A 27,916-nucleotide genomic window follows, 5' to 3' on the forward strand; every position below is an offset into this window, starting at 1 on the left:
GACCAACATACCATGCCCCATTTGAATAACTAACACTTTTAACAGGCCTTTGGTTCCCCCCAAAGAATTCTGGGAACTGTAGTTTATTAAGCGTTCTGGGAATTAAGGAAGACGAGGGCTGTGTGTGCCAGATTTTGGTTCCCGCACAGGGCGCTGCTGAAATTCAAGACCCCAAGGTCTGTCACTGATTTAGGACTTTGTACCCTAGTTCTTATGGACGCGGGTGGTGCTGTGGGTTAAACCACAGAGCCTAGGTCGGCAGTTCGAATCCCTGCGACGGAGTGAGCTCCCGTTGCTCGGTCCCAGCTCCTGCCAAACTAGCAGTTTGAAAGCACATCAAAGTGCAAGTAGATAAATAGGTACCGCTCCGGTGGGAAGGTAAACGACGTTTCCGTGTGCTGCTCTGGTTCACCAGAAGCGGCTTAGTCATGCTGGCCACATGACCTGGAAGCTGTCTGCGGACAAACGCCGGCTCCCTCAGCCAGTAAAGCGAGATGAGCGCCGCAACCCCAGAGTCGTCCGCAACTGGATCTAACAGTCAGGGGTACTTTTACCTTTACATTATAGAGGCCTTAGTAGAAGTTGGGCATTTACTGTAGTGTCGCCGGTCCCCGTGCTGTGGGACACACTTCCAGCAGGGATTTGGCAGCCACTTCTTCTTTGCTTTTGACGTTCAGGAATCTCTTGATGACTTTTCTGTAGTGACAGACAGGACTTTGCACCTTTTTAAATGTTTCATTTTGTTAATAGGCAACCACTGTAATGATTATCTGTCTTGCTTTTTTGTGGGTGTTTAATGCAAACGCTAGCTCCCTTGGCCTATAGAGTGAAATGAGTGCTGCAACCCCAGAGTCGTTCACGACTGGACTTAGCGGTCGGGGTCCCTTTACCTTTACCTTTTACCCTAGTTCTTATCAATGACTGTGGAATAAATCTATTCCTTTCCCTCTCCCCCCTCTATTCTTCATTGGTAGATTGAAGAGTTAGCCCAGACTCTTGCTTGTGGCTACAGTCATCCTTCGCCGGACAGTTCGAGTGCTGTGGACTCATCACCGACAGCAAGCCCACCGGCGAAACGAAATGCTAAAGCGAAGGAACGGTGGAAGATGTCCGCAAAGAAGGCTCTTCTGTTGTGGGCCAAGGAGCAGTGCGCCACGTATGTAGGGTTGCTCGAATCAGTCCATCTGCAGTCCGTGCCGCTTTTGCATGCGTTCGCTTGCAAGCCCATTCCATCCTGTTTTCTGCACCAATCTACGATGCTTAGGAACACAGAAACCTGCCTTGCATTGAATCAAACCATTGATCCATAGCAGCCCTCCAAAGTTTAAGATTCATTTCATTTCCCTTGCGTGGCGAGTTCCCGCCTCCCCCCAAGAAAGAAAGACGCAGGACACAAGAATTCAGGTTAATGGGTCGAATTAGGCCACAACTTTATTGATTACAGGAATTGAGCGGTATTGGCTTTAGGCATTGGTCCTATCTACTAACCGGCCAAAGCCGGAAGGGTTAATCACCAGTGGGAGGAGTCCTACTGAGGTACGTCAACTAGGACCTCCCCCCGGCGTCACCGCGTGGGGGCGTGCCGTGGACCCACACCTCCTTAGGCTTAGGACAAGGCCACGCCCCCCGGAATCCTTTACCAGACTACCTTTGTTTTGGGGAAGGTGATGGCGCTCCTTCCCCCCTTCATCTGCATAACAATGGGTCTGTACCCTGACCAATGCCTAACCGCCAATACCGAAGAGTTATGACGGTTTGCTACGAGGTAGGCGAAAACCAAGTGGCTGGTGCCAATCTGCCATTTGGGAAAATTCCTACCAGGCCCCTTGACGGCGACCAACCGTAGTTCATCGCAACGTCGGGAAGCCTAGCCTAGTTGGGTGGGATGGGAGGGAAAAAAATGTGTCAGCTGTAGCGAGGGAAAGAGGAGGGGCCTCGGCTGCGGCCGGGTTAAATACCCGAGGCCCCGCCCCTGGAGCCGGCCGATTGGCTGCCCCAGGGTATGAGGTGGACGGGGATTCCCTTGTTATCGCGGGGGCGGGGCGTGAAGCCCACAACCCCACCTCCTTGGTGTGCACAGAAGTGGCTTTTATTAGAAAGGCCTCCAAAAGGTCTCCAAGTGGCTTACAGCAAAAGAAAGAAAGAAAGAAAGATAGATAGATAGATAGATAGATATACAATACATATTACCATAGGGGAAAAGTGCTTTTCAAATATGTTAGGGAGAGAGGGGGATTATTGGATTTTTCTTGTTTTTAATAATAATAATAAAAATATTTCTACCCCGCCCTCCCCAGCCAAGACCGGGCTCAGGGCGGCTAACGCCAAGTATAAAACAATTGATTAAGATACAACTTAAAAACAAGATTAAAATACAACATTAAAATGCAGCCTCATTTCAGTAGAAACTCAAATCAAAAACTTTTTGGGGATGAAAACGTCCAATCTTCACCAAGGCCAACTATCCAGACTGCTCCTCTGGGGCCAGAAAAAAAGCCAAGGAAGTCCCCAAATAGGAGTTCCATCACAGAAGGAGAAAGGAAAGAGGGGGAGGGGATCAAGTTGACTCCAAGCCAAAAGCTATATTTTTATTATGTATTTTATGTTTTTATATTGTGATTTTATGTTAAGAGCCGTCTTGAGACCTGGAGGTACAGGGTGGCATACAAATTTTTAATAATAATAGACATTAATATTTCATACAGCATAACATCCATGAAAGAAACCATTATCAAATAATAAGCAAAACAATACTCAGGCCCGCTTACTAACAAAAAAACCATTTAAATATTTAAATAAACATATTAATATTTGAAAGAAGTATTATAGTATGTTGAATTCACGTGCAGGATTTGAACCATGAGCAACAGAAGGAGTTAGAGTTTCTTGTACGGTGGTTATGATATAAGGCGGGTACAGCAAGGGGGAGAAATTAAAAACACCATGGAAAATGGGGGTGGGGGAGTCAAAAAAAGCAAAGAAAAATTATGTTTTGGAATGCATATGTGCAATTTTTGACATGTACGGTATTTGTTTTTTTTTAATTATTATATTTTGATAAACAAAAATAAACAAAGCCTCAACTTACTGTATTTTTCGCTCTATAGGACGCACTTTTTCCCCTTCAAAAATGAAGGGGAAATGTTTGTGCGTCCTATGGAGCGAAGACGCCATAGCCCTGCAACCCTCTCCCGGCTGGAGAGGTGACGCGCGCCTATGGCAGGAGCCTCTCCGCTGCCCCTTTCCGCTGCTCCCTGACCTGCTCTTTGGGGCTGGTGGTGGGCTTCCCCCCGCCAGCCCCAAAGAGCAGGTCGAAAGGAACCTGAAGCCTGGAGAGCGAGAGGGGTCAGTGCACACCGACCCCTCTTGCTCTCCAGGCTTCCAAGGTAGCCGCCTGAACGCACCTTAAACGACACCTTGTTTTAGAGCGGGAAAACAAGAGGGGGAAAGTTCTCCCCCTCTCTGCACAGCGCCTCCTGCCGCTTCACTGAAGGGGCGCTGGGCAGAGAGGGGGAGAATTTTTTTTTCTTGTTCTCCCCCCTCTAAAACAAAGTGCGTCCTATTGTCCGGTGCGTCCTATGGTGCAAAAAATACGGTAAGTAAAGGTAAAGCCCTTTGATGTGCTTTCGAACTGCTAGGTTAGCATGAGCAGGGACCAAGCAACGGGAGCTCACCCCGTTGCGGGGATTCGAACCGCCAACCTTCTCATCAGCAAGTCCTAGGCTCTGTGGTTTAACTCACAGCTCCACCCCCCCCAAGACTCAACTTCCTGTAGTCCAAAAAGCCATTCACCTGAAACCCACAGTTTCCCCCCTTTAACCCCACCACCACACCCAATTCAGTGCTGGGGGGTGGCATTATCCTCCAGGGATGGTCCTGAATCTCTCTTCTCCCTTCAGGAGGGGAGCAGTAGCAGAGCAAAGCAGAGAGATGGTAACTTTACCTGCTTTGCAGTTGACTCAGTTACTCCTCCTCTCCTGCCGCAGGTAGAGGTGCAGATGTTGTGGGTTGTACCTGAGGACTCCTGCGTGCAAATCAGATGTTCAGCCACTAGGTTATGGCACTTACTTTAAAAACAATATTGCGATTCTAGTCCTCACCGTTGATATAAATAGGGCATGCAAAGCTGCCTTCTACTGAGTCAGGCCAGTTGTCCATCTGCCTCAGTATTGTCTACACCAACCGGCAGCGTCTCTCCAGAATTTTGGCAGTCTGTTTCGGCCCTTCTTGGAGACGCCATGATTCGAACCTGGGACCTTTTGCAGACAAGGCGTGTGCCATAACACTGAGCTACATACAGCCCTTCCCCAAAGAGAGCGGCCTGATCTTGCAGGCTGGTCAGCAGGGCCAAAGAGCTTTCTTTAGCCTAGCCAAAGGACTTTTAAGTTGATTTCCTCAACAGCAGTGGAGTTGAATAGCAGGACAAAGAACAAAGAGAAAGTCTGACAAGTTTAGTGGTTTCCACTCCCCAAGTGAGTTCGGCCACTCTGCCAACAAACCCTGACATTCTGAACAAGTGAGATCGCTGATTTCACCCCGCGGTCCCCAGCCTTAGCCTTTGTCCTCCTTCCTGCATATCTACAATGCACAACCCATTTTTATGTCAGCACTCATTCTGACTCATTCCTGCGTCTCTCGGCATGGCTGCATTTTCTAGGAAACAAATGTGCTGTAGGAAGTCACTGGGCTCATTTCTCTCAAACGTTATCTGTAATTGCCTCGAAATAGATTTGCCACCGGGCGGAAAGTATAATATAATGGCTCCCATTCTTAAAACTGAGCCCCTTCCCTGCCAGACTGCTCATTTAGGGCAGGTATATTCTTCAACACTTCTTAGATACTATAATTGTGCATTAGCAGTAGAGCTAATTCTGCTTTAGTGATATCACATGGCTTGTAGCCTTGTCCTCCATTAATCTTGTCTAACCCCCTTTTAGGGACGCGGGTGGTGCTGTGGGTTAAACCACAGAGCCTAGGACTTGCCGATCAGAAGGTCGGTGGTTTGAATCCCCGTGACGGGGTGAGCTCCCGTTGTTCGGTCCCTGCTCCTGCCAACCTAGCAGTTCAAAAGCACATCAAAGTGCAAGTAGATAAATAGGTACCACTCCAGCGGGAAGGTAAACGGCGTTTCCGTGTGCTGCTCTGGTTCGCCAGAAGCGGCTTAGTCATGCTGGCCACATGACCTGGAAGCTGTACGCCGGCTCCTTCAGCCAGTAAAGCGAGATGAGCGCCGCAACCCCAGAGTTGGTCACGACTGGATCTAATGCTCAGGGGTCCTTTACTTTTAACCTTATAAGGCCTTCAAGGTTTTCCCCAAAACCAGCGTTTTTGAACTCACTTCAGCCTCTGGTTAATTGGGGAAACCCTGGTTAGCATGAGTCTTGGGTTAACCTCGGTGCAGATGTCATTCTAAATCAAGGCAGATCTAAGGGAGGTTTTTACCCCTGTGGGGTGGGAGAGGGCCCCTCTGGGTCCACAGCTTGCTCCCCATCCCTTAACTGGTTAAGAGACAGTGTGATGCTTTGTGCCAGGCTGTAAAAAGAGGGTGCTGGTGGGAGGGGGAGTTGCTTACATGGTTGGCAGCACAGTGTCACTGCTCACAGGAATAACTGAAGAGACATTTGGGTGGGTGGGTGGGTGTTTTTGGGCACAGGCATGGCTCCATCAGCGTTGCAGACTTCAAATCCAGTTGGAGGAATGGGTTGGCATTCTTGGCCATCATTCACGCCTTGAGGCCGGACTTGGTAGACGTGGAGAGAGCAAAAGATAGACCCAACAAAGAGAACCTGGAGGAGGCCTTCGAAATTGCAGAGACAGAACTCAACATTCCCCGGCTGCTTGAACCTGACGGTAAACCTTCCATTGTGCCCAAGAACAGAGTGTCTCCAGTCATAACAGTGTCGGTTGTGTTTTCATGGGCATAGATTTTTTAACCCTGTTTTCAATATGAATGTGCTAGAGGGGAGGGGAATTGTACCAAAATCTGTGAATGGGAATAATTATGACCAAGCAGGTGCTTTCATAATACAAGCAACTTACTTCACATGTTTTCTAGTGTGTCTTTCATATGGACATGTGTTGAAAGCCCTAAACGGCTCCAAATACAGTGGTACCTTGGGTTAAGTATTTACCATATTTTTCTCTCTATAGGACGCACTTTTTCCTCTCCAAAAATTAAGGGGAAATGTGTGTGCATCCTATGGAGTGAATGCAGGCTCCTTGGCTTCAGCGATAGCAACGTGAAGCCTCTGAAGCGAAGAGGGAGAGCTCCCCTGTGCCCCGGAGGCTTTCGCTGAAGCCAGGAGAGTGAGAGGGGTCAGTGCGCACTGGCCCCTCTCGCTCTCCAGGCTTCAGGAATAGCCGCCTGAAGCCTTCGGAGCGCAGCATGAGTTCCCGCTGTGCTCCGCCGGCTTCAGGTTCCTTTTGCTGAAGCCGGGAGCGCAAAGCTTCAGGGGCTCCGTTTCTCCTGCAGCTTCGCTGAAGGGGCACTGAGCAGAGGGGGGGGGGTTCTTGTTCTCCCCCTCTAAAACAAGGTGTGTCCTATGGTCGGGTGCAAAAAATATGGTAATTCGTTCCGGAGGTCCGTTATTAACCTGAAACTGTTCTTAACCTGAAGCACCACTTTAGCTAATGGGGCCTTCTGCTGCTGCCGTGCCGCCGGAGCACGATTTCTGTTCTCATCCTGAAGCAAAGTTCTTAATCTGAAGCACTATTTCTGGGTTAGCAAAGTCTGTAACCTGAAGCGTATGTAACCTGAAGTGTATGTAACCCGAGGTACCACTGTATCTGAAAGACCGCCTCATTCCCTTTAGACTCTCTGGGGTGCTGAGATGTTTAATAGCTTCTGGCATTTTACAGATGTTGATGTCGTCAGTCCAGATGAGAAGTCCATCATGACATACGTGGCTCAGTTTCTGCAGTATTTCAAAAGTCTACCTGTGGCTGAAGATGAGATGCAGGTATGGTGACCTGTTTTGTTTTTGGACCAAGCCTCATATGTTCCCTGTTTGCTTTGGAATACGAAGTCTTGAGTTATCTCTAAGCATCCCTATAGCAGGGGAAGCTGACCCCGGGTCAGGGGCCTGATATGTCCACCCCTCAAAACATTTTTCCCCTGGTGCCCAAGGTTCTGCCAGTAAATGAATAAATAGTAGACCCGGTGCTGTGGTTACAGGAATCCCAACAACCTGAGATGGTAGGAATTGCCCTCTTCCCGATCGATTGTCAGATTGATCATTTGATGAATGGAACAAGGAAAGGAACCCCCCTTCTCAGCTGATCTGCACAGATCAATGGAATGTGTGCTTGTGTGTCTGCCTGGGTATGCGTGCATGGGGAAATGTGTGGGGTGGCCACACCCCCTTTGGTCACGCCCACTGCTGGCAACCTGGAGGGTTGGCTTAAGGGTGATATAGCTCTTGGACCAAAAAAGAGCAGCCCGAATCTGGCAAGACTCACAGCATTCATAAAGGGAGAATCGGACCAGAAATTATTAAAAGAATGGGGATGCGCTAAAAACTATGAAAAAACATTGTTCTGGAGTAAGCATGTCGGTATGTAATGAATGGCACTTTGCAGGGTTGAATAAAAAGAAAAATGATGTAAAAAGTATAAAGATAGAGGTAATTACATTAGACACAACAATTTAGAAAGAGTAAAATTTTTGAGGTCTTAGAACACAGGAAGGAAGTCAATATGTGTATATGTATGTAATGACTAGGGGACGCGGGTGGCGCTGTGGGTAAAACCTCAGCGCCTAGGGCTTGCCGATCGCATGGTCGGCGGTTCGAATCCCCGCGGCGGGGTGAGCTCCCGTCGTTCGGTCTCAGCTCCTGCCCACCTAGCAGTTCGAAAGCACCCCTAAGTGCAAGTAGATAAATAGGTACCGCTTTATAGCGGGAAGGTAAACGGCGTTTCCGTGTGCTGCGCTGGTGCTGGCTCGCCAGAGCAGCTTCGTCACGCTGGCCACGTGACCTGGAAGTGTCTTCGGACGGCGCCAGCTCCCGGCCTCTTGAGTGAGATGAGCGCACAACCCTAGAGTCGGACACGACTGGCCCGTACGGGCAGGGGTACCTTTACCTTTACCTTTATGTAATGACTAGATTAGAATGAAGATATGGTTTTATTTGTAGATGTGTGCTCTTTTTTCCTTTCCTCTTTTGTGTTCTGTTTTTCTTTCTTGTTTGTATAGTTTTATTTCAATGTTTGTTATTTTTGTTGTAATTTTGCATTGAAAATAAAATAAAAAATAAAGGGGGGGGGGAGAGTAGCCCATAGCACAGATGGCTCTTGCAGATGTAATATTCCCTGGCCCTTAACCTTGAGCTGGGGATAAAAAGACGATATAAAAAACACAAAGTACATAATAAAAGCAAATGCAACCAATAACCCACCCACCCCTTCTACAAACACATTTAAAAGGATATAGGATGTTAATCAGTGCAATGCCTGGTTGAAGGGTAATGTTTTTGCCTGGCTCCCAAAAGTCTAAAATGAAGGTGCTAGTCGTGAGTCTCTGGGGAGAGGCTTCCACAAACGGGGAGCCGCAGGGAATCGTTGTTGTTGTTTGAACTCGTTTGTCTTTTATATTTTATCTTATTTTATTTTTACAAAAAAAGTAGCTCAAAGCGACTTACAAAAAAAACCCAGGATGTGCATTAAAAGCAACATAGAACTAAAGCAAAGCTAATAAACCTCTTCCCAAATGCTGTTGGATTGCTGCGTTTATTTCCCTAGGTTTGCACTGAAGCAGTTTGCAAGGGGAAAGAGCCTTGGGAATATGTTTGATGAGGCGCCTTCTCTTGCAACAGTGCAAACTGCAATTGTCAGGAGGAGTGATAAAAAAGAAAACAAAAATGGCAACTTTCTGTTCTGTTTCCCAGGGGAAAGTCAACCAGACCTTGAGTTGGCTGAACGCTCAGGAAAAGAAGTTAGCAAGGTTGTTGTCGGAGACAGAAAGTATGCCTTTTTCCGAGAAGTTCCAAGTAAGTTACATTGTAGACTTATACCTTCGGAGATAGTAGCAATTTCAAGGTATATACAGTAATTGAAGGTTATTTTTTTGTGTCATTTGTAAAACAAAGTTTCAGTGTTCCGTCTTTTGGGAACTGTCCCCCTCCCGCAAAAGGAAAAAGAAAATGTGCTCATTCAGATTTATAAAAGCGTTAAACTTCTGCATACAGTGGTACCTCGGGTTAAGTACTTAATTCGTTCTGGAGGTCCTTTCTTAACCTGAAACTGTTCTTAACCTGAAGCACCACTTTAGCTAATGGGGCCTCCTGCTGCCACCGCACTGCCAGAGCATGATTTCTGTTCTCATCCTGAAGCAAAGTTCTTAACCCGAGGTACTATTTCTGGGTTAGCAGAGTCTGTAACCTGAAGCGCATGTAACCTGAAGCATATGTAACCCGAGGTACCACTGTATTGGAATGAATAACACAATTTAGAAACCAGGAAACAAATTCAGAACACCGAGGGCAGAACCACAAACATATTAAACAAAACGATCAAACAGACAGACAAATACTGCAGCCTATCCATCATTCACAGCAGAGTCGGAAATCTCCAAGGGGCTCGTTAGTTGTGGGAAATATAAGCATAGCTTTATGCTAACAGGAGAAGAGTCCTGCTGAACCCGACAGTTCTCCACTTGGTCCAGCATCCTTTTCCTTGGCCAAACAGATTCCCCTGGGAAGCAGGCAAGCAGGAGCTGTCCCACTCATGTCCCCCATGTTCTGGTATCCAGACGCATATTGCATCTGATTCTGGAGGTAGCACATGGCCACTGCGACTAGTTGCCCTTGATAAGAACATAAGAACACCCCTAAGGCGACTATGGGGTTGTGGCGCTCATCTTGCTTTCAAGCCGAGGGAGCTGACATTTGTCCACAGACAGCTTTTCTGGGTCATGTGGCCAGCATGACTAAACCACTTCTGACACAATGGAACACCATGATAGAAACCAGAGTGCACAGAAACGCTGTTTACCTTCCCGCTGCAGCAGTACCTATTTATCTACTTGCACTGGTGTGCTTTTGAACTGCTATCTTGGCAAGAGCTGGGACAGAGCAATGGGAGCTCACTCGGTCACAGGGATTCGAACCACTGATCTTCTGACTGGCAAGCCTAAGAGTCTCTGTGATTTAGACCACAGCGCCTCCCACGTCTCACCCATGATTGCACTCCAATAGCATAAGATGAGCTTGCTGGATCAAGCCAGAAGCCCCTCCCTGTCCACACAATGGCCAAACAGATGTGTGTGGGAAGCCTGCAAGTTGGACATGAGAGCCGTGGCACTCTGCCAGCCTGTGATTCTTGGCAACTGGTATTCAGAGGCATTCTGCCTTTGGCAGCGTAGGTGGCATGGAATCTGGAGGTTCCATGAGCCACTGTAGGCACTGATAGCCTTTTGTGTTAATTTCTTGTGTCCCCTTTTTAAAGCCATCTAGTGGCCATCATAGGAACATAGGAAACTGTGCCAGAGCCCTGTTTCATCTAGCTTAGCATTGTCTGCCTAGTATTGGAGCAGATCGGGAGGAGAAGGGAAACTGGTCCTAAACCTACGCTGTCTTGTGGGATATCTTTGGGAGAAGAAAAGACTAAGGAGTTGGAATCAGGAGTACAAGAAAGCACACAAGCAGGGCTTGAGCACAACAGAATGTCAGCGTCCGTATGCTTCTGAATACAAGTTGCTGGAACTCAAGAAGGGAGAGAGCTGTTGTGCTCAGTTTCCACTTGTGAGCTTCTTATAGACAACTGGTTGGCTAGTGTGAGAACAGGATGCTGGACTAAGATGGGCCATTGACCTGGCCAAGCAGGGCTGTTCTTAAACTCTTGACTATTATCCACCCCCATCGTCCAGCCCAGACACTGAGGTCCAGCGCTGAGGGCCTTCTGGAGGTTCCCTCACTGCGAGAAGCTAAGCTACAGAGAACCAGACAGAGGGCCTTCTCGGTAGTGGCACCCGCCCTGTGGAACGCCCTCCCACCAGATGTCAGAGAGATAAACAACTACCTGCCATTTAGAAGACATCTGAGGGCAGCCCTGTTTAGGGAAGTTTTTAATGTGTGACACTTTAATGTATTTTTAATCTTGGAAGCCGCGCAGAGTGGCTGGGGAAACCCAGCCCGATGGGCAGGGTACAAATAATAAATTACTATTACTATTACTATTATTATAGCTAATAGCTGTTGATAGCTCTATCCTCCATCTATTGATTTAATCCTGCTTTAAAAGTTTCTGAAAGTGAATCTCTTTTCTTTTTATTAATTATCCCTAGGAGATGTTATCATTTATGGAATCATTTAACACAGAGAAAAAGGCCTTTCAGTCCTTCCTGACATCTAAAAGAAAAGCATCGGAGACGAGCGGAGATTATCTAAAGATGAAAGATGCATGGGACAGCCTAACCTCTCAGGTCATTGGAAATATTTTTGAGGCAGCTGCGGTTTATGCTGCCGATGGGAAGGTCTTTTGCTCACGTCTAGGAGGGTGGGATGGGCCAGGAAATGCTACTTTGCGCTTTCCAGGCGTGGTGCAAACAGGGCATCACAGCATTATAGAGATTGAGGGGACGCTGTTGCCTGTTGAGTCTGGAGGCTGAATGTGGCCCTCCAAGCCTTTCCACCTGGCCCTTGGGACTCTTCCAGACCCCGCCACCTCTCACTGGCCCTGCCCCATGTCCTTCTCATGTCCTTTGGCTTAACTGGAATGTCTCCAATTGTGATGAGGATGTGATGATTTGCTTGCCTGATGGGGAGACGCATGTGCAGAAATCTCTTCCTTCTGCCTGGCCCACCCACTATTGCTTGTGGCCACACCTACCAGTAGCATGTGCCCCATGGAAGGTTGTTCCTAAGGCTCTCAGGTTCAAAGAAGTTCCCTGCCCCTAAGCTAGCCCAAGACTCCATGCAAGACGTTCAGACCTAGAAATCCCCAAGAGATCGCTTCTCTGCTTCTCCACACTCTTCAGCAACGGAAGAGCCCACAATCCCTCTTGGCAGTGGGTTCCATTGCTGAATCGCTCTTACCATCAAGGCGGTTCTTCCTAGTGTTCAACTGAAGTCTGTCCACCTGTAACTTAGAGCCCTTGGGATGCAATTCTGCCCTCTGTGGCAACAGAGGCATTTGCCCTCTTATGTGTGACAGCCCTTCAGGGATTTGAAGAGTGTTCTCTCTCCGTCCCATGCTTCTCACTTCCAGGCCAAAAACACTCAGTCCCTTCAGCCTTTCCTCGTAGGACACAGCCAGTCAGACTTAGCATCTACCACCATGCCAGTACTGGTAGATTTTTGGGTTATATGCTTCAGGCCAGCAGGTGATCCTAGGTCAAGGTAAAGGGACCCCTGACAATTAAGTCCAGTCATGAATGACTCTGGGGTTATGGCACTCATCTCGCTTTACTGGCCGAGGGAGCCGGCGTTTGTCCGAAGACAGTTTTTCCGGGCATGACTAAGCCACTTCTGGTGAATCCAGAGCAGTGCACGGAAATGCCATTTACCTTCCTGCCGGAGCGGTACCTATCTATCTACTTGCACTGGCGTGCTTTCAAATTGCTAGGTTGGCAGGAACTGGGACCGAGCAATGGGAGCTCACCCCATCGCGGGGATTCAAACTGCTGACCTTTTGATCGGCAAGCTCTAGGCTCAGTGGTTTAACCCACAGCGCCACCTGCAGGTGATCCTAAAGGTCCCCAAATGCTTCCCTTCCCCCTAAATTTGAGTGGTTGCCCCTGCCAAAAATCATTTCAGCAATAAAACTGACGTATTCTGGGTTCTGCAAGATTGTCTGCATCTCACACATTTTGTAAGCGTGACGACACGTGAGCCTTCCTAGACGCTTCTACCTGTGCACTGAGGATGGAGCAGACCCACCTGGTTTAATAGCCTAGTTTGTTTGTTAACTTGAACTTGTGTGTGTGTGTGTGTGTGTAAAACAAATACAGAACCTTTTGTGTACACCTGTGTCTTGCCTTCCTAGATGAATGAATGGAAAGCAAAGCTGGACGGTTTATTGCCTCCACCTCTAGATGCAATTGAGTCCTGGTTGCAAGAGGTAGAACGCCAGCTGGCGGAAGATCTACCAGATTCCCAAGACCACTGTGAAGCCATGGCTGCCCTAGAAGGAAAAATGAGGTCCACCCAGGTTGGTTACAGAAAAAGACCCCAGGATTTTTAAAAATACATCTGCTCATGTAGAAAATATTAAAAAATAAATTTAAGGAACTGCGGAAAGAGGGGGAAGGAAGTCGAGTTTTGAAATATTAAATTGATTGTAAAATTGTTGAAAAGTATAAAATTGAAAAAAATATGCTCAGCTTTGCTACACAAACACAGGTACACAGAGGTAGCACTGATTTGCACCTGCCATGATTCTGCAGCTACAATGTGGTTTGCCATGCCTTTTCCATTGTAATGCTCACACTTGACAAGCAGAAATTCATTAAAAAGCAACAACTTTAATTCATTAAAAAGCTGCCTTATACCTGGGTTTCCCAAACTTAGGTTGTCACCTGTTTTTGGACTACAACTCCCATCATCCCTAGCTATCACGACCAGTGGTCAGGGATGATGGGAACTGATTGTTTGGATGGGAACTCCAAAAACAGGTGGAGACCCAAGTTTGGGAAACACTGGTCTACGCCAAGCATGGGGAATCCAGTGTCAAATTAACTCTGGGAAGAGCTGGCTGCAGCACATGGCTGTTTCCCCCTGCGATGGTGTGAAATATGTGAATGGAGCCATGCTTCTTCTTTCAGAGCCTGATGGACCATTTCAAAGAACACCTGGAGATGCTGCAGTCCTTTGAGAACAGAGATGAGGCAGGCATGCCACTGGTGCCACCGCAGAAACTGGAAGAGATGAGAAGAAGGTTTGTCACTATCAGATTCCTCTTATCAGCCTAGGTGGCTGTGTTCAGCTGAAGAGCCAGTGTGCCATGTAGTGGTTACAGTGTCGGACTAGGACTTGGGTTCAAATCCTCCCTCCTCCATGAATCCCATTGGGTGACCTTGGGCCAGTCACTTTCTCTCAGCCTGTACTGCCTCACAGGGTTGTTAGTTGGGGGAGAGAGAGAAGCATATATGGCCCCTTTCCTTGGAGGAAAGATAGAGTTATAAACGTACTCTATCCAAACCAGTGGTGTCTCTCCAGGGTTTCAGATAGGAAACAATTCCCAGCCTTGTCCAGAAGAAGAAGAAGAAGAGTTTGGATTTGATATCCCGCCTTTCACTCCCTTTAAAGAGTCTCAAAGCGGCTAACATTCTCCTTTCCCTTCCTCCCCCACAACAAACACTCTGTGAGGTGAGTGGGGCTGAGAGACTTCACAGAAGTGTGACTAGCCCAAGGTCACCCAGCAGCTGCATGTGGAGGAGCGGAGACGCGAACCCGGTTCCCCAGATTACGAGACTACCGCTCTTAACCACTACACCACACTGGCTCTGTGTGCCAGGAATCTGGGGCCTTCCTCATTCGGATATTTTAGTTTAGAGAAAAGGCAAGTAAGAGGTGACATTGTCACTGTGCTTTCTCCCCACGGCTGGAGGCAGTCGTGCTACTGAATTTGAGTTGCTGGAAACCACAGGAGGGGAAAAGGCTCTTGTGTTTGAGAATCTCTTGCAGACGTCTGGTTGGCCACTGTGAGGATAGGACTCTGGACCATGTGGGCCATTGGCCTGATCCAGCTGCCTCTTCTTACATTCTTATGCAAGGCAGGAGCTCTACCGTGGGGTGGCACCATAACGTCCGCATTTCACTTTTCTGCAGGCCATTCAATGTAACTGTTCCCCAGCCTCGCAGATATATGCAGAACAGCTTTACAGTGGTGCCCCGCAAGACGAATGCCTCGCAAGACGGAAAACCCGCTAGACGAAAGAGTTTTCCGTTTTGGAGGTGCTTCACAAAACGAATTTCCTATGGGCTTGCTTCGCAAGACGACAATGTCTTGCGAGTTCCTGCTGGTTTCCCCCCCCCTTTTTCTAAGCCGCTAAGCTGCTTATCAGCTGATCCGATCAGCAGATAAGCTGCTAAAAGCCGCTAATAGCGCTAATCCGCTAATCCTTCAATGGGCTTGCTTCGCAAGACGAAAAAACCGCTAGATGAAGAGAATCACAGAACGGATTCTTTTCGTCTTGTGAGGCACCACTGTAAAAGGTAAAGGTAAAGGGACCCCTGACTGTCAAGTCCAGTCGCAGACAACTCTGGGGTTGCACGCTCATCTCGCTCTATAGGCCGAGGGAGCCGGCGTTTGTCTGCAGACAGTTTTTCCGGGTCATGTGGCCAGCATAACTAAGCCCCTTCTGGCGAACCAGAGCAGCGCACGGAAAAGCCGTTTACCTTCCTGTCGAAGCGGTACCTATTTATCTACTTGCACTTTGACGTGCTTTCGAACTGCTAGGTTGGCAGGAGCAGGGACTGAGCAATGGGAGCTCACCCCGTCGCGGGGATTCAAACTGCTGACCTTCTGATCGGCAAGCCCTAGGCTCTGGGGTTATCCACCCGTTAATATAATTGCGCATTCCTATCAGTGTTAGACACTGGGATAGAAAAGCTAGGAGCCAAATGGCTTCAGGGACGTGGGTTGTGGGTGCCATAACAGAATGTCTAGTCGCCACTCCTGGGGGGCTCAGCAACACTTTTTACTTATTATTTTGATAAGCATGAATGAATACGCAATTCACGTAAATGGCACATTGTTAATATCACATTCTTAGCAGAAATTGTTAATACATGTTTACTTTGTTGTTGACAATGAAAATATTGGTGCCACACTTCAGTTTTCAAAATGCTTGACTTTTTATTGTTAAGCTCCATAACGTATCATCTGTACTTAACAAATAGTTTGAGGCTTCAAAGCACAAACATTTCGGTAATCCTCAAGTGTCAGCCAGGCACAAAAAATGGCACCCAGACTTTTGGAGATGCTCATGAATGGAGCATCTCTTGCATGGTGCCCGGCGCACTTGCTGTTTTTGCCTGCTTTCTTAATCAGGACGTTGGGTTTCCTTTCAGGTTCAGCAGCATCCAGCTTGCAGATTTCAGCAATCTTGTGGAGTGCCACCAATTGTTCTGCTCGGCTATCTTGAAGGAACTGGTATCTAAGCTTAACATCTGGCACATCAAGCATGGGGCCAAGGAGAATGTGGAGTCGCTGCTGTCAGATTGGAATGTAAGCATCATAAGCTGTTTCCATTTGCTGGCTGGCTAGTTTCGTAGAACAGCGGCCAAGAGATTGTGGCACGAATCAGGATGTCCCTTCATTCAAAAACGCTAAGCCTCAGTCCTTCCCTGCCTTCATCTGCAAAATGGGGCTAAGAAGTGCTCTGTGCCCATTGAATAGTGCAGCTGCCCAGTTTTTTGGTGTGAAGCCGCAGTTGTTGAATTCAGCAGCTTTCAGGCTGGAATAAAAACGGTACATTTATTTATTTGACAAAATGTGTAGCCTGCTTAATTAAAACAAATAAACCTCTAAATGGTGTACATAAAGTGTGTGTGTGTATAAAAGCACCACTTAAATTAACAAACTTTGAAAGCAAGTAGACGTAATAAAAATTACTCAAATACAGATAAATCAGCAGAATTTAAGAACAAGTATACATAATAAAATTTTGTGTCTGGGTACGGCTGCCTAAACAAAAAGGTTTTTTTGCAGGCATCATTATGATGTGGTCTGGGCATCCAGCAGATGTCACTGCAAAACTGCTATTTGTTAACAGAAGGCTGGTTGCGGGGGAAACAAGCATATCCCCTCCTCCAAGAAGGAAGTCTAGGCAATTTTTTGCAAGGTTTAAACCCTGACAGCAATTTGATGTGCCAAAGCATTTATTGAGGGGTGATGTGGGGTGTGTGTGTGGCTCTTTCCTGAGCACTCTGTATCAAACCGTCGGTGACACCTGCCCAAGTTTTGAATGGATTTGTCCTATTTGTTCAGAAGGGTATAAAAGCTTTCTAGAATTTCTGCCATGGCTTGAATTCAAAAAGTACTGAATTGAAGCTGTGGCTGCAGAGAGGGAATCACGAGAGCCTTAAGGGGGCACTAAATTCAAGCTGCAGCTGCAAAGGAAGAATCCAATTCACCCTCTGAAGCTGTGGCTTGAAGTTTCTCTCTACCTGACACCATCAGATGCCCTGATATCGTGAAACATCATGTGATTTGACAGGTGGGCTGGCTGCTTTCAGATCTGCTGCCCTGGCCCAAAGCGGCCCTCCTCTCTGATTTAAAATATTTTTAACAAAATAAAAAAAATCCTTCCAGTAGCACCTTAGAGACCAACAAAGTTTGTTATTGGTATGAGCTTTCGTGTGCATGCACACTTCTTCAGATACACTGGAACAGAAGTCACCAGACCCTTATATATAGTGAGAGGGTGGGGAGGGGTATTACTCAGAAGGGTGGGGGGAATGGGTGATAGGGTGATAGGTGTGGTAAACCTGTTGACGACTGTTAACGACTGCAATAGGTCTTACAGGAAAAAGAAAGAGGTGAGATGGCTAAAAATAGCTTTATCGTGTATAATGAGATAAGAATCCAATGTCTCTATTCAGACCAGGTCTCTCCATGGTTTTAAGTTTGGTAGTACGTTGCAATTCAGCAACTTCTCTTTCCAGTCTATTTCTGAAATTCTTTTGTAATAAGACACCTACTTATCACCCACACCCTTCTGAGTAATACCCCTCCCCACCCTCTCACTATATATAAGGGTCTGGTGACTTCTGTTTCAGTGTACAGTGGTACCTCTGGTTACGTACTTAATTCATTCCTGAGGTCCGTTCTTAACCTGAAGAACCACTTTAGCTAATGGGGCCTCCTGCTGTCGCTGCACCGCCGGAGGACGATTTCTGTTCTCATCCTGAAGCAAAGTTCTTAACCCGAGGTACTGTTTCTGGGTTAGCGGAGTCTGTAACCTGAAGCGTATGTAACCCAAGGTACCACTGTATCTGAAGAAGTGTGCATGCACACGAAAGCTCATACCAATAACAAGCTTAGTTTGTCTCTAAGGTGCTACTGAAAGGAATTTTTTTGTTTCGACTATGGCAGACCAACACGGCTACCTACCTGTAACTAAAATATTTTTACACTTCCTTTTACCTACCTACCTACCTACCTACCTACCTGAAGCAGGGGTGGAGAACTTCAGGCCTGGGGGTCAAATGCGCCCGCTTAGGCCTTGCTGTCAGAACCCCTCAAAATTACATCCCAGAGACCTTCCTTACACCCAAGAATTTTTGCCTAGCTGAAATCTGTTCCTGGATTCTGATAATGCCTGTTTCTTATTAAGAGAGGGGCAAGCGAGTCTGTGTGTGTGTCAAAACTTGCCTTCCACAGAAAGGTAAAATTTACTTGGTCTGCTGCAGGTACTTTTGGCTTTGGCCACAGCCATCACTGGCACATGGGCCTCAGGACATTGTCTGGAAGGGAATGTGGCGCTTGGGCTGAGGAAAGGGTTCTCACCTCTGCCTTAGAGCATTAGAAAGAGCTGTAGTCTCACAAAGAATGAAGTGACCGCTTCTATCAGTGGTCAGCAGAATCCTGGGAAAACAAGTTTTGTTTTGTTTTTAGCAAGCGTTGAAAGCACATCACTGTTTATATATCAGTCACTGTAGCTTTTAGGCAGGAAGCCCACACGACTGACAGGTCTGAGGTGGGGTGTAAATGCCACAATCCTTCACGATGATAAGACTCAACCTGACTGTTGTAATGCATAAAATAGGTGATACGATAGAGAAGAGCAAGGGGATGCCAAACCAATACGAAAATATTTTGGTTTCTAGTTGGATTTTCCTTCCAACTAGGAACCAAAATATTCCATTACTCTCTTATTTTATTTCACCGATTGCCATCGTGGCATATGTACAAATGCAACAGTATCTGTAAAATGTATAACAATCCATATAATAATAATCAACAAACAAAGGTGACAATTAACAGCCAATTCTCCAAACTCGCCCTCTGCATTGCAAAAGCAATTATCCAAAGAAGATGCAACACAAAATAATTGAGCCAGTAAGGTGCGCTTCAATAATTTTTTTAAAAGAGTTAAAATAATGATTTCTTTATTTTTTAAATCTCAAACTCGATCATTTCCAAATCTCTGTACCAGAAAGCATTTTTCAAATTAATCCATCTTTTTGCTTATTTTTTGTTTGTTTGTGTGGGCAGGGTTTTATTGAAGAAAAAGGATTTCTTAGTCAACTGGAAACCACATTTCGAGTATGCAAAGAGAAACAGAACAATATCATGACCACTTCTAATCTGGGTAAGACCTCAAAAGCATAAATACGCTTCTATCTAGACTCCTATCATCTTGTATTGTTGAAATCTTAGGCCTAGTGTTCACTGAGAAGATCCTGGCTTTGGCAAGTTGCTCTCTTCCATTTTTATTTCTCCCATAATGGTGACTCACATCGTGGCATTTTGTGATAATGAACCAGGGTCGGAACCAGTCTCGTTGCTCTGCTGTAATTTCTTTTTATTTTAAGATTTTTTTTATATATTGCTCTGTTGTAAACCAACACACCTCTCTAAGTAGTTTACATCAGTATAAAATTAAAACTGTTATTTAAAAAAACAGCTAAAGACAGGTATTGAAATTATTTTAAAGATGGCTAAAATCAACAATAGCTAAAAAATAAGGCACAAGTTCCTTCTACATGTCTGGATAAGCTTGCCTAAAAAAAAAGAATGTAAGCAATTTCCGAAAAAAGCACACCAAAGGCCCCTGTCTGATGTCAATAAGCGGGGAGTTCCAAAGTTCCAAAATTTGATTTTGGAACAAATATTATGCAGCAGTTATTATGTGCCAGTTCTGCATATTGAAGCAGTGGAATTGGCATATCTGGGCAAAGGCAGTCTTGCAAGTACTGTAGCGATAGGTAATGACAGCATCGTTATTTAACATTCTAGGAGCTGATCCTGAGGATGCAAGTAAATTATTTAAGATGGTAGAATCTCAGGTTTCCAGATGCAACGAGTACATTGACAACGTGAATGCGACCTTGCGGAAGGTTTTGTTGTCCTGGGACACCTATACGGAGAATATCCGCTTGCTGCAGGCTTGGCTGGAAGACACGCGGAAAAAGCACCCTCCGAATGTATGTTTGCATTTCTTCCTGACTCTTACGGTCGATTGGTTGGGGAAGTATTGTGAGCGCCAGATGTGACGGACAACCAACTCAACGTTATACGCAGGGGTTTGGTTCAAAGGCTCACATGTATACACAAAAATTGCCTTCTGAGCTGTAGGTGGGAAATGTGTTTAAGTCCAACTCTATGGCAGCCACTCCAAGGTTAGCCAGCTGCGTTCTATAAGGTAGCTGGTAAGGGGAAGGCTCACAGGGCCGCGGGTGGCACTGTGGGTTAAACCACAGAGCCTAGGACTTGCCGATCAGAAGATCAGCGGTTCGAATCCCCGCGACGGGGTGAGCTCCCATTGCTCGGTCCCTGCTCCTGCCAACCTAGCAGTTCAAAAGCACGTCAGAGTGCAAGTAGATAAATAGGTACCGCTCTGGCGGGAAGGTAAACAGCGTTTCCGTGCACTGCTCTGGTTCGCCAGATGTGGCTTAGTCATGCTGGCCACATGACCCGGAAGCTGTACGCCGGCTCCCTCGGCCAATAAAGCAAGATGAGCGCCGCAACCCCAGAGTCTGTCACAACTGGACCTAATGGTCAGGGGTCCCTTTACCTTTACTAAGGGGAAGGCTCAGAGGTTGGAGGAAATCTGGAAGCCACAAGTAGACCTGGCCCCAAAGTAGCTTTCAAGCTCTCTGCCTTTCTTCCCAGGCAAGTCCTGTTTGGTGAACCCTGCAAGGTTCTTTTTCTTCTTCTTTCTTGGGTGATCACTCATAGCCGAGTAAGATTGTCTTTCATAAACATGGTTTTAACAGTGAGTCCTTAAGTGACTATGGAGGCCAATTCTGGATCCACACATCCTTCCACAGTGGGGACATAGGTTTCCAGGCGGGAACTGATCACGGTGAGGGCACCATTGGCAGGTGGGAGCAGCGGGTATCCTCCCGAGATCTCTCGCAGGCAGTCGAATTGCCTCGTGAGTTCTTGCGAAACCATCTCCGCCACTCCCAAAGATACCATGATGAGCAGGACTTGCCCAGGGAAGACACATGTTTGTGGAAAGGCGGAAGAGAGGAAGAGAGAGAGAGGCTGGCATAGGGAGATGTAGCCAAGTGTGTGTGGTTGAAATCGCCCACGACAAATGCGAGCGAGATGCGGGCTTACTGTCTTGTGTTGCGTTGTGTTGTGTACTAGGTTCCCACAGAAGTGTTGGCTGCCTGGAACTCCCGGCACGGATCTGTCAACGAAGCAGGGAACTTTTTGATCGAATCCTGCAACGAGGAAGTGGGTTCAGCCGTTTCCAGTGAGCTGAAGAAACTGAACAGAAAATGGGCAAAGCTTATAAAGAAAACACAGTTTGTGAGTTGTCGCAGATATTTTTAAAAAGCCTTGTGGAGTTGCTGTTAGCTTTATGGTATCGTTAAGCATAAAAATGCAACATGGAATATTTAGGCTAACAGATTTATTGTAACATAGGTTTTCATGGACTTCCTCACTTCCTCAGATGCACGAGGCGTTAATCCTTAGCAGATTTTTTTTTGTTAATTAGTAAAAGAACCTTGATGTGCACAAAGCTACAGTTTATCTGTGACAGTCCCATGGAAGGTCCAAACTCATACAAGACAAGAACAGTGAATGTTCTTAATATGATAGTTCTTTTTAAGGTAGCCGTGGGGATCCTTTTGCCCTCCAGAAGTTTTGCTGAACTACAACTCCCATCACCCCTGGCTGTTGGCCACACTTGTTAGGGCTGATGGGAGTTGTAGTTCAGCAGTATCTGGCAGGTTAGAGGTTCCCCACTCCTTCCTTGCTGTACTAATTTGACACCAGTTTTGGAGAGAAAACAATGGTCTCCATTAAGACCTAAACAAATAAAACAGAATCAAATGTTCTGATAAATTTTAGGGTGAGACTCAACCTAGGATTTTAATTTTTATCAGAATTAGTGATAACACCAGTCATTAATTGGTGTTTGGTAGAAATTGAATAATTGGGGGGGTTATAACAAATGACGTTTGATGTCCCTAGGAGATGAGATTGCTGGGAATGCAAGAGGAAGAGGTGGAGGTGAAGCTGGCAGCTGGCAGTAATGGAAAAATGGATTCTCCCACAACAGCAGAACCAGAGGACCCTGCAGTGGACAGCCCAGAGGAGGTTCTTAAGAGCCCTTGTTTTTCCAGTTTGGTGGTTCAAAAGTCTATGAATGTGCAGTGGCTGTGCACAACGGGAGCGGGAGAGTGGGGGTCCCCTCCATCTTCTGGGCAGACCAGTCCTGCTTTTGGGCCCCACAGATACGTTTGCATTGATGCTGAGTGGCAGATGAGTTTAGGCTTGACCTCTGAAGTTGCTCGTGGCTCCAAGTCATGATTTCTAAACACACCTTTCAAGTTCTTAGGTGTTATGCCAGTCACTAGAGCACATGAGAAGTACTGTTGTGCTCGTGTGCTCTTTGTGGGTTCTCCATAGGGATTTGGTTGGGTACTATGCCAGCAAATTGGTGAGCATGATGGTCCCTTGGTCTGAACCAGCAGGGCAGGTCTTATGCTCTTATAATAATGTGGTTCAGGCCTAAACACATTCAAGTTTCTAGGCCCATTGCGAACCTATGGCCAGTCCATGGATTCCACTAAACCCAGTTTCAGGAGAGGTTCATCAAAGCAGTGAGACGGGTGTGTGATCCTGAATCCAGGCTACGCATAGCCTCTATATGCATCTGAACTCAGCCAGCCTTTTTACAGGATGCTGCCCTGTATCCCAATCTATTTTCTTTTTGAAGTGGGTTTGAACCCTTGCAGAGATCACATCAACAGAAGAAGCTTTCGGGCCTTGACTATTGAGGGAGTGAGCAAATCATCCTGCCTTAACTTATCTGGAAAGACAGTTTCCTCAAAAAAATTTTTTTACTGGAAAATGTGAATAAAAGTTCTTGTTTTCCTCTTTTCCCGCCTTTTTTATTTCCTAGACTCTTGATGCTGGTTCACTATCTCCGGACGAGTCTTTATCAGAAGAAGAGGTTAAGCTAAATTTTGAAGATGCTCACAAGGAGCTTGAAGCATCTATTTTAAAAGCTATGCAAATCCTTGGCCAAAAGAGCAGGCCCGAGGGACCAGTTTTGAAACATGAGGTGAGGCAAACCGTTACTGATTACTGCATAATTCATCCTGTGTTTAGGGATGGGTGGAGATGGATCCTTTCCAGTTCATGTCAGTTTCACGCGTGTTTGTTTATAAGTCTGTTGTATTCTGTTTCCATACTAATGCGTCCATTGAAAAAGAAATCTGTACAAAATTCTTTATTTAAATATGTATTTTATCTCAACGTACGTGTTTCTAAAAGCATTTTGTTCCAAAATACACATTGTTAAAATGCATTTTGGCATGTATCACAAAATTTGGAGAAGGGCAAAATCTGAAAGGGTAATTGCGTTCTGATCCATATTTTAGTCCAGGAGGTGTGAATTTGGTTGGTCCAATTAAAAATACAGACCAGGCAAAATTCTTCTCTAACCTTAGTTGTAGTAGTGATGGCCTTGTTGTCTCAAGTGGTAAACAAGGTAGGGCAAAGCCTCCTTAAATGAGTGGGCCTTGGTGAACTAACATTTTGATCAGCACTCGGTAGCTTGGAGGCGCCATTTTAACTTGCCTCCCACAATGCTCTGGGTCTATGCTAAGTTGAGGGCTCTGTGGAAGCGAAATTAAAATGGCGCCTTCCATGTTAGAGAACTGTAGTAGGAGTTCATTGACTGAATATGCTGTTTGGTGATGTTGGGCTTGAGGATCGGGCCACAAACAGTGTTGCTGAGTAAGATTGGGCTCTTTGTCCCCCAGCGATGGACTCAATGAACTCCTTCAAAATCGGTTCCTTTGCCATTCAATCCCAGCACAGCTCTGTATAGCTCTGTAATACTGCCAGCTTGGAAAGGGGCCCCTTCAAGAGGCCAGGCTACCACTCCCACCATCCCTGACCATTGGCTATCCAGATGGACTGACAGGTGTTATAGAGCATACCACTTTGGCTCCCCCCGGCATGGCACTCATCTATTTTTAGACAGGTTGTGTGTTTTTATTATTATTCTATAATCTTAGGCTATATCCCCCTGCCTTCCCCTTCTTGCAGGAAGCTTTTAGCATCTTAGATACCAACATCCTCCGCAAGTTTTTGAGAGCAGCAGAACAATTGAAAGACATTTTGCCCGCTTGTGAAAAGGCAGCGGTGGAGGAAAAGAGCAAAGACGTCCGCGAGAGATGGGAGGTGAGAAAATGTACCTGGGAGACCAAGAGTCCTTTTAATCACAGAGAAGCCACTTGGGGATATTTTTTTGTTAGGTGTGATGCTCTAAAGGCCTTTTTGACAGAGCTGGTGTGATGTGGGAGCTAGTTATCAGCTTGGTCCAGGGAGACCCAGGTTCAAGATTGAGGTTGATTATAAGCCTCACAGGAAAGCCACGGGTGTCGTTGTGTGGACCTCGTAGGCCTGGTCCCGCTCTGTCCTCCATGCACTGGCTAAATGTGCACTGGACTTTTCTGAGTCTTTGTATTCTCAGTCCTATCTGTCCTCTAGGACTGAGAGATTAGAGAGCCAGTCTGGTGATTAAACTGTTGGACTTGGGAGACCAGGGTTCAGTTCCCCACTTGGCCAGGAAGCTCACTGGGTGACCTTTAGGCCTAAACTACCTCACAGGGATTGAGTAGGGGGAAACTATGCATGCCAGTGTGGTGTAGTGGTTAAGAGCAATAGACTCATAATCTGGTGAACCGGGTTCGCTTCCCTGCTCCTCCACATGTAGCTGCTGGGTGACCTTGGGCTAGTCACACTTCTCTGAAGTCTCTCAGCCCCACTCACCTCATAGAGTGTTTGTTGTGGGGGAGGAAGGGAAAGGAGAATGTTGGCTGCTTTGAGACTCCTTCGGGTAGTGATAAAGCGGGATATCAAATCCAAACACTTCTTCTTCTTCTTGATCTCCTCGGGGGAGGAAAGCTGGGATATAAAAACAATAAATTGACTTCCCTGGAAGATGGTTAGGGTAGAACCTGTCTTGTCTCCACCATATCCTCTCCGAAATACCCCTCTTAACCTGCTTGTTTTGTTTGTTACCGTCGTTTCTGAACATGTATCCCATATTCTGCAGGCTGTTCGCTGTGAAATCGTGTCTTATGTTGAATTAAAAATGGAAATCGAACGAGGGAAGCTGAACAATGCCTTTTCAAAACTCAATAAGCAAATAAATAAAGAAAAGAAGCTTCTCAAGGCGGGAAAGACGAAGGGGCTCATTGAAGAACATGAGGTATTGCATAAAACCAATACAGTTGTACCTTGGATCTCGAACGCCTTGGCTCCCAAACAAATCGGCTCCTGAATGGTCAAAACCCGGAATGAGTGTTCCGGTTTTTGAACAATTTTTGGAAGCCAAACATCCGATGGTGCTTCCGATTGGCTGCAGGAGCTTCCTGCATCCAGTCAGCAGCCACACTTTGGTTTTCAAATGCTTTGGAAGTCAAACAGACTTCCGGAACAGATTCTTTTTGACTTCCAAGGTACGACTATATTATTCTCTCTTTGATTCTCAAGATGTGGGTTACCTTAAGAAACTGCTGCAGGCAGTTTTGTTTTGTTCTAGTACTTATAGCCCTCCCTTCTCTGAATGGTCCCAGGGTGGGTTACAGAAATGTCACCATCAGAACAAGTCACAGAATCATGAAACGAAAGCACAAAACAGCTTAGGGGAAAGTGACAGAGGCAAGTTGAAGCAGTGTGAGTTAATGCAGGGAGAGGGTAGGCACCCACCCAATCAAAAGTCTGAGTAAAGAAGCGTGTCTTGACAAATCATCGAAAAGTGTGATTTTTGTATTCCTCTATCTGTTTAGGCGATATTTTCTCAGCAAGGTGTCCTGGGCGAGCTACACACTTCCTTGCAAGCCCTGAAAGCCATGAGCAAGAACATGACGGAGGAAGAAAAGCAGGCTGGAAAAAAGACCCCGGTTGTAGAATATGAGCGGAAGAAGGAAGAGATTCAGAGGCAGGCTTTGGCTGTTCACAGCGAGCTGTTGTCTATGGCAGCCGATAGCCATTCACCCAAGAGAGGGTGGGTATTTTTTTTTTCTTTTTTCAAATTTTTTAATTGATTTTCCAGAATTTTTAAACAAACATACATACATACATACATACATACATACATACATCTTAATCCAATCTTAGTAACATTGTTAAGTGACTTCCTCAAATCCCCCTAGCAGAATTTCAGTGTATTTCATTGTAACATTTTTCCAAAACCAATTTTCTCATAAAATTAATCACTTAACATCTTTCAACCTTTTCATTTTAACTTTAAAGATATTATTCTCTAACATCACATATTTAAATCCTAGGCCTATCTGGTATTTGCGAGTTTTTCCAATTAAGTTATCTTAGCATATTTAGCTAAATAGTCTTTGAATTTCATCCATTACTCCTGGTACTCCTTCTCCTTCTGGTCGCGGACTCTTCCGGTCAGGTCGGCTAGCTCCGAAAAGACCATCATCTTCATCTGCCGTTCCTCCACTGTTGGGACTTCTTGTGTTTTCCAATTCTTAGCTAACAAAATTCTAGCTGCAGTTGGGGCATACTAGAGAGGGTGGGTATTGCCCATGGGCGGTTTGGTACTGCTTCATGGGGGCTTCTCAGATTATTGTGTTCATTTGCAAACACATAACAGGTGATCCACAGAAGGCAGGTCCTTCTTCGCTTTTATATGCATTATCCTTCATGACGCCAGGGTCCAGCAGCAGTCAAGACCCTGGGTGGGTCAGAGGCTGCAGACTTTGCAGCAAAGGAGCTAGACCAGCTGAGGCCAAGGAACACGAGTCCCAGGAAAAATCTCCTGGATCTGTAGAGTCACAGCATGGATCCTCAGGGCACCTTACTCTGAGCCCCAGGAACCAAATGGCCCCACCAGGAGCTCACCAAGGAATAGAGGAGGAGTGCTGATCTGGAGATGAGCGGGTTCAAGAATCTATAGAGGGTGGAGCCTGAGAGAGAAAGAGGCTGAGAGCAGGAGCTTAAGAAGTCTGCTTCCACTCTTCATAGGAGCAAGTTGCTCATTGGGAGCTCTCCAGGGTGCTGCAACTTCTGGCCCGTCTTATTCTCCCCCAAAACCAACAACAGCTGTTGGGTGGAAGAACCAGATGTAATTTTGCGGTGGAAGTTAATCTTTTTGGGTGTATGAACAAGTATGTCAAATTTTAATTTGCAGGTGGGCGCAGGGAATTATACTTTGCCTGCAGGACTTTGGGAAACTCCGCATTCCATTTTCAGTGATCGTGCGTGTGGACCGTATTATATATCAAATATTTTATTCTTAGCACCCTATACTCAAAGCAAATTTTCTGCTCTTTGGGCAACTGTACTTTTCATGTAGCTGTGTTTTTATACATTGATTTAAAAATGTAATTCAGAGTTTATTGTTTTCAGCGTATTGAAGCCTGGCCTGTAAACCATTGATGAACATAATAGTTGAAAAAACGCATGGTCATTTCATAGAATCATAGAATTGTAGAGTTGGAATGGATCCCAAAGGCCATCTATCTAGTCCAACCCCTTGCAATACAGGAATTGCTTTGTTTTGCATGTTGTGTTGATGTTGTTGTTATTTTAATCCAGAGAGTTTGCCCTTGCTTCTGCCAATGGAGAGAAGACATCATTTCTTAATCCTGGCAATGGGTTTTCAACTGAAAGGGTAAGACGTTTGGATATGCTTCTAGAGTTTCCTTAGGGATGCTTCCCATGAGACACTTTGCTCCCAATGAATCAGAGTAGGTTCAGCAATGCAAGCATGAATTCCCAGAGTATCAGTGACACTCTAGTTCTTATTTATACT

The 27,916-nt window shown here is 46.1% G+C and overlaps 1 protein-coding gene across 1 annotated transcript in view; it reads left to right on the forward strand.

Moving 5' to 3' along the window:
- SYNE2 (spectrin repeat containing nuclear envelope protein 2) overlaps positions 1-27,916 on the forward strand; it is a 233,618-nt gene that overhangs the window by 19,930 nt on the left and 185,772 nt on the right. The window contains exons 7-23 of the mRNA XM_082236352.1: positions 975-1,156; positions 5,654-5,850; positions 6,859-6,959; positions 8,883-8,984; positions 11,279-11,416; positions 12,979-13,143; positions 13,757-13,869; positions 16,008-16,164; positions 19,156-19,252; positions 19,900-20,087; positions 21,259-21,423; positions 22,093-22,218; positions 23,027-23,188; positions 24,181-24,315; positions 25,193-25,348; positions 25,929-26,146; positions 27,700-27,775. Coding sequence (XP_082092478.1) covers positions 975-1,156; positions 5,654-5,850; positions 6,859-6,959; positions 8,883-8,984; positions 11,279-11,416; positions 12,979-13,143; positions 13,757-13,869; positions 16,008-16,164; positions 19,156-19,252; positions 19,900-20,087; positions 21,259-21,423; positions 22,093-22,218; positions 23,027-23,188; positions 24,181-24,315; positions 25,193-25,348; positions 25,929-26,146; positions 27,700-27,775 — 2,478 coding nt within the window. The remainder of the gene's footprint in view (positions 1-974; positions 1,157-5,653; positions 5,851-6,858; positions 6,960-8,882; positions 8,985-11,278; positions 11,417-12,978; positions 13,144-13,756; positions 13,870-16,007; positions 16,165-19,155; positions 19,253-19,899; positions 20,088-21,258; positions 21,424-22,092; positions 22,219-23,026; positions 23,189-24,180; positions 24,316-25,192; positions 25,349-25,928; positions 26,147-27,699; positions 27,776-27,916) is intronic.

Source organism: Podarcis vaucheri, assembly GCF_965113315.1.
Source record: "Podarcis vaucheri genome assembly, chromosome: 1".
NCBI lineage: Eukaryota > Metazoa > Chordata > Lepidosauria > Squamata > Lacertidae > Podarcis > Podarcis vaucheri.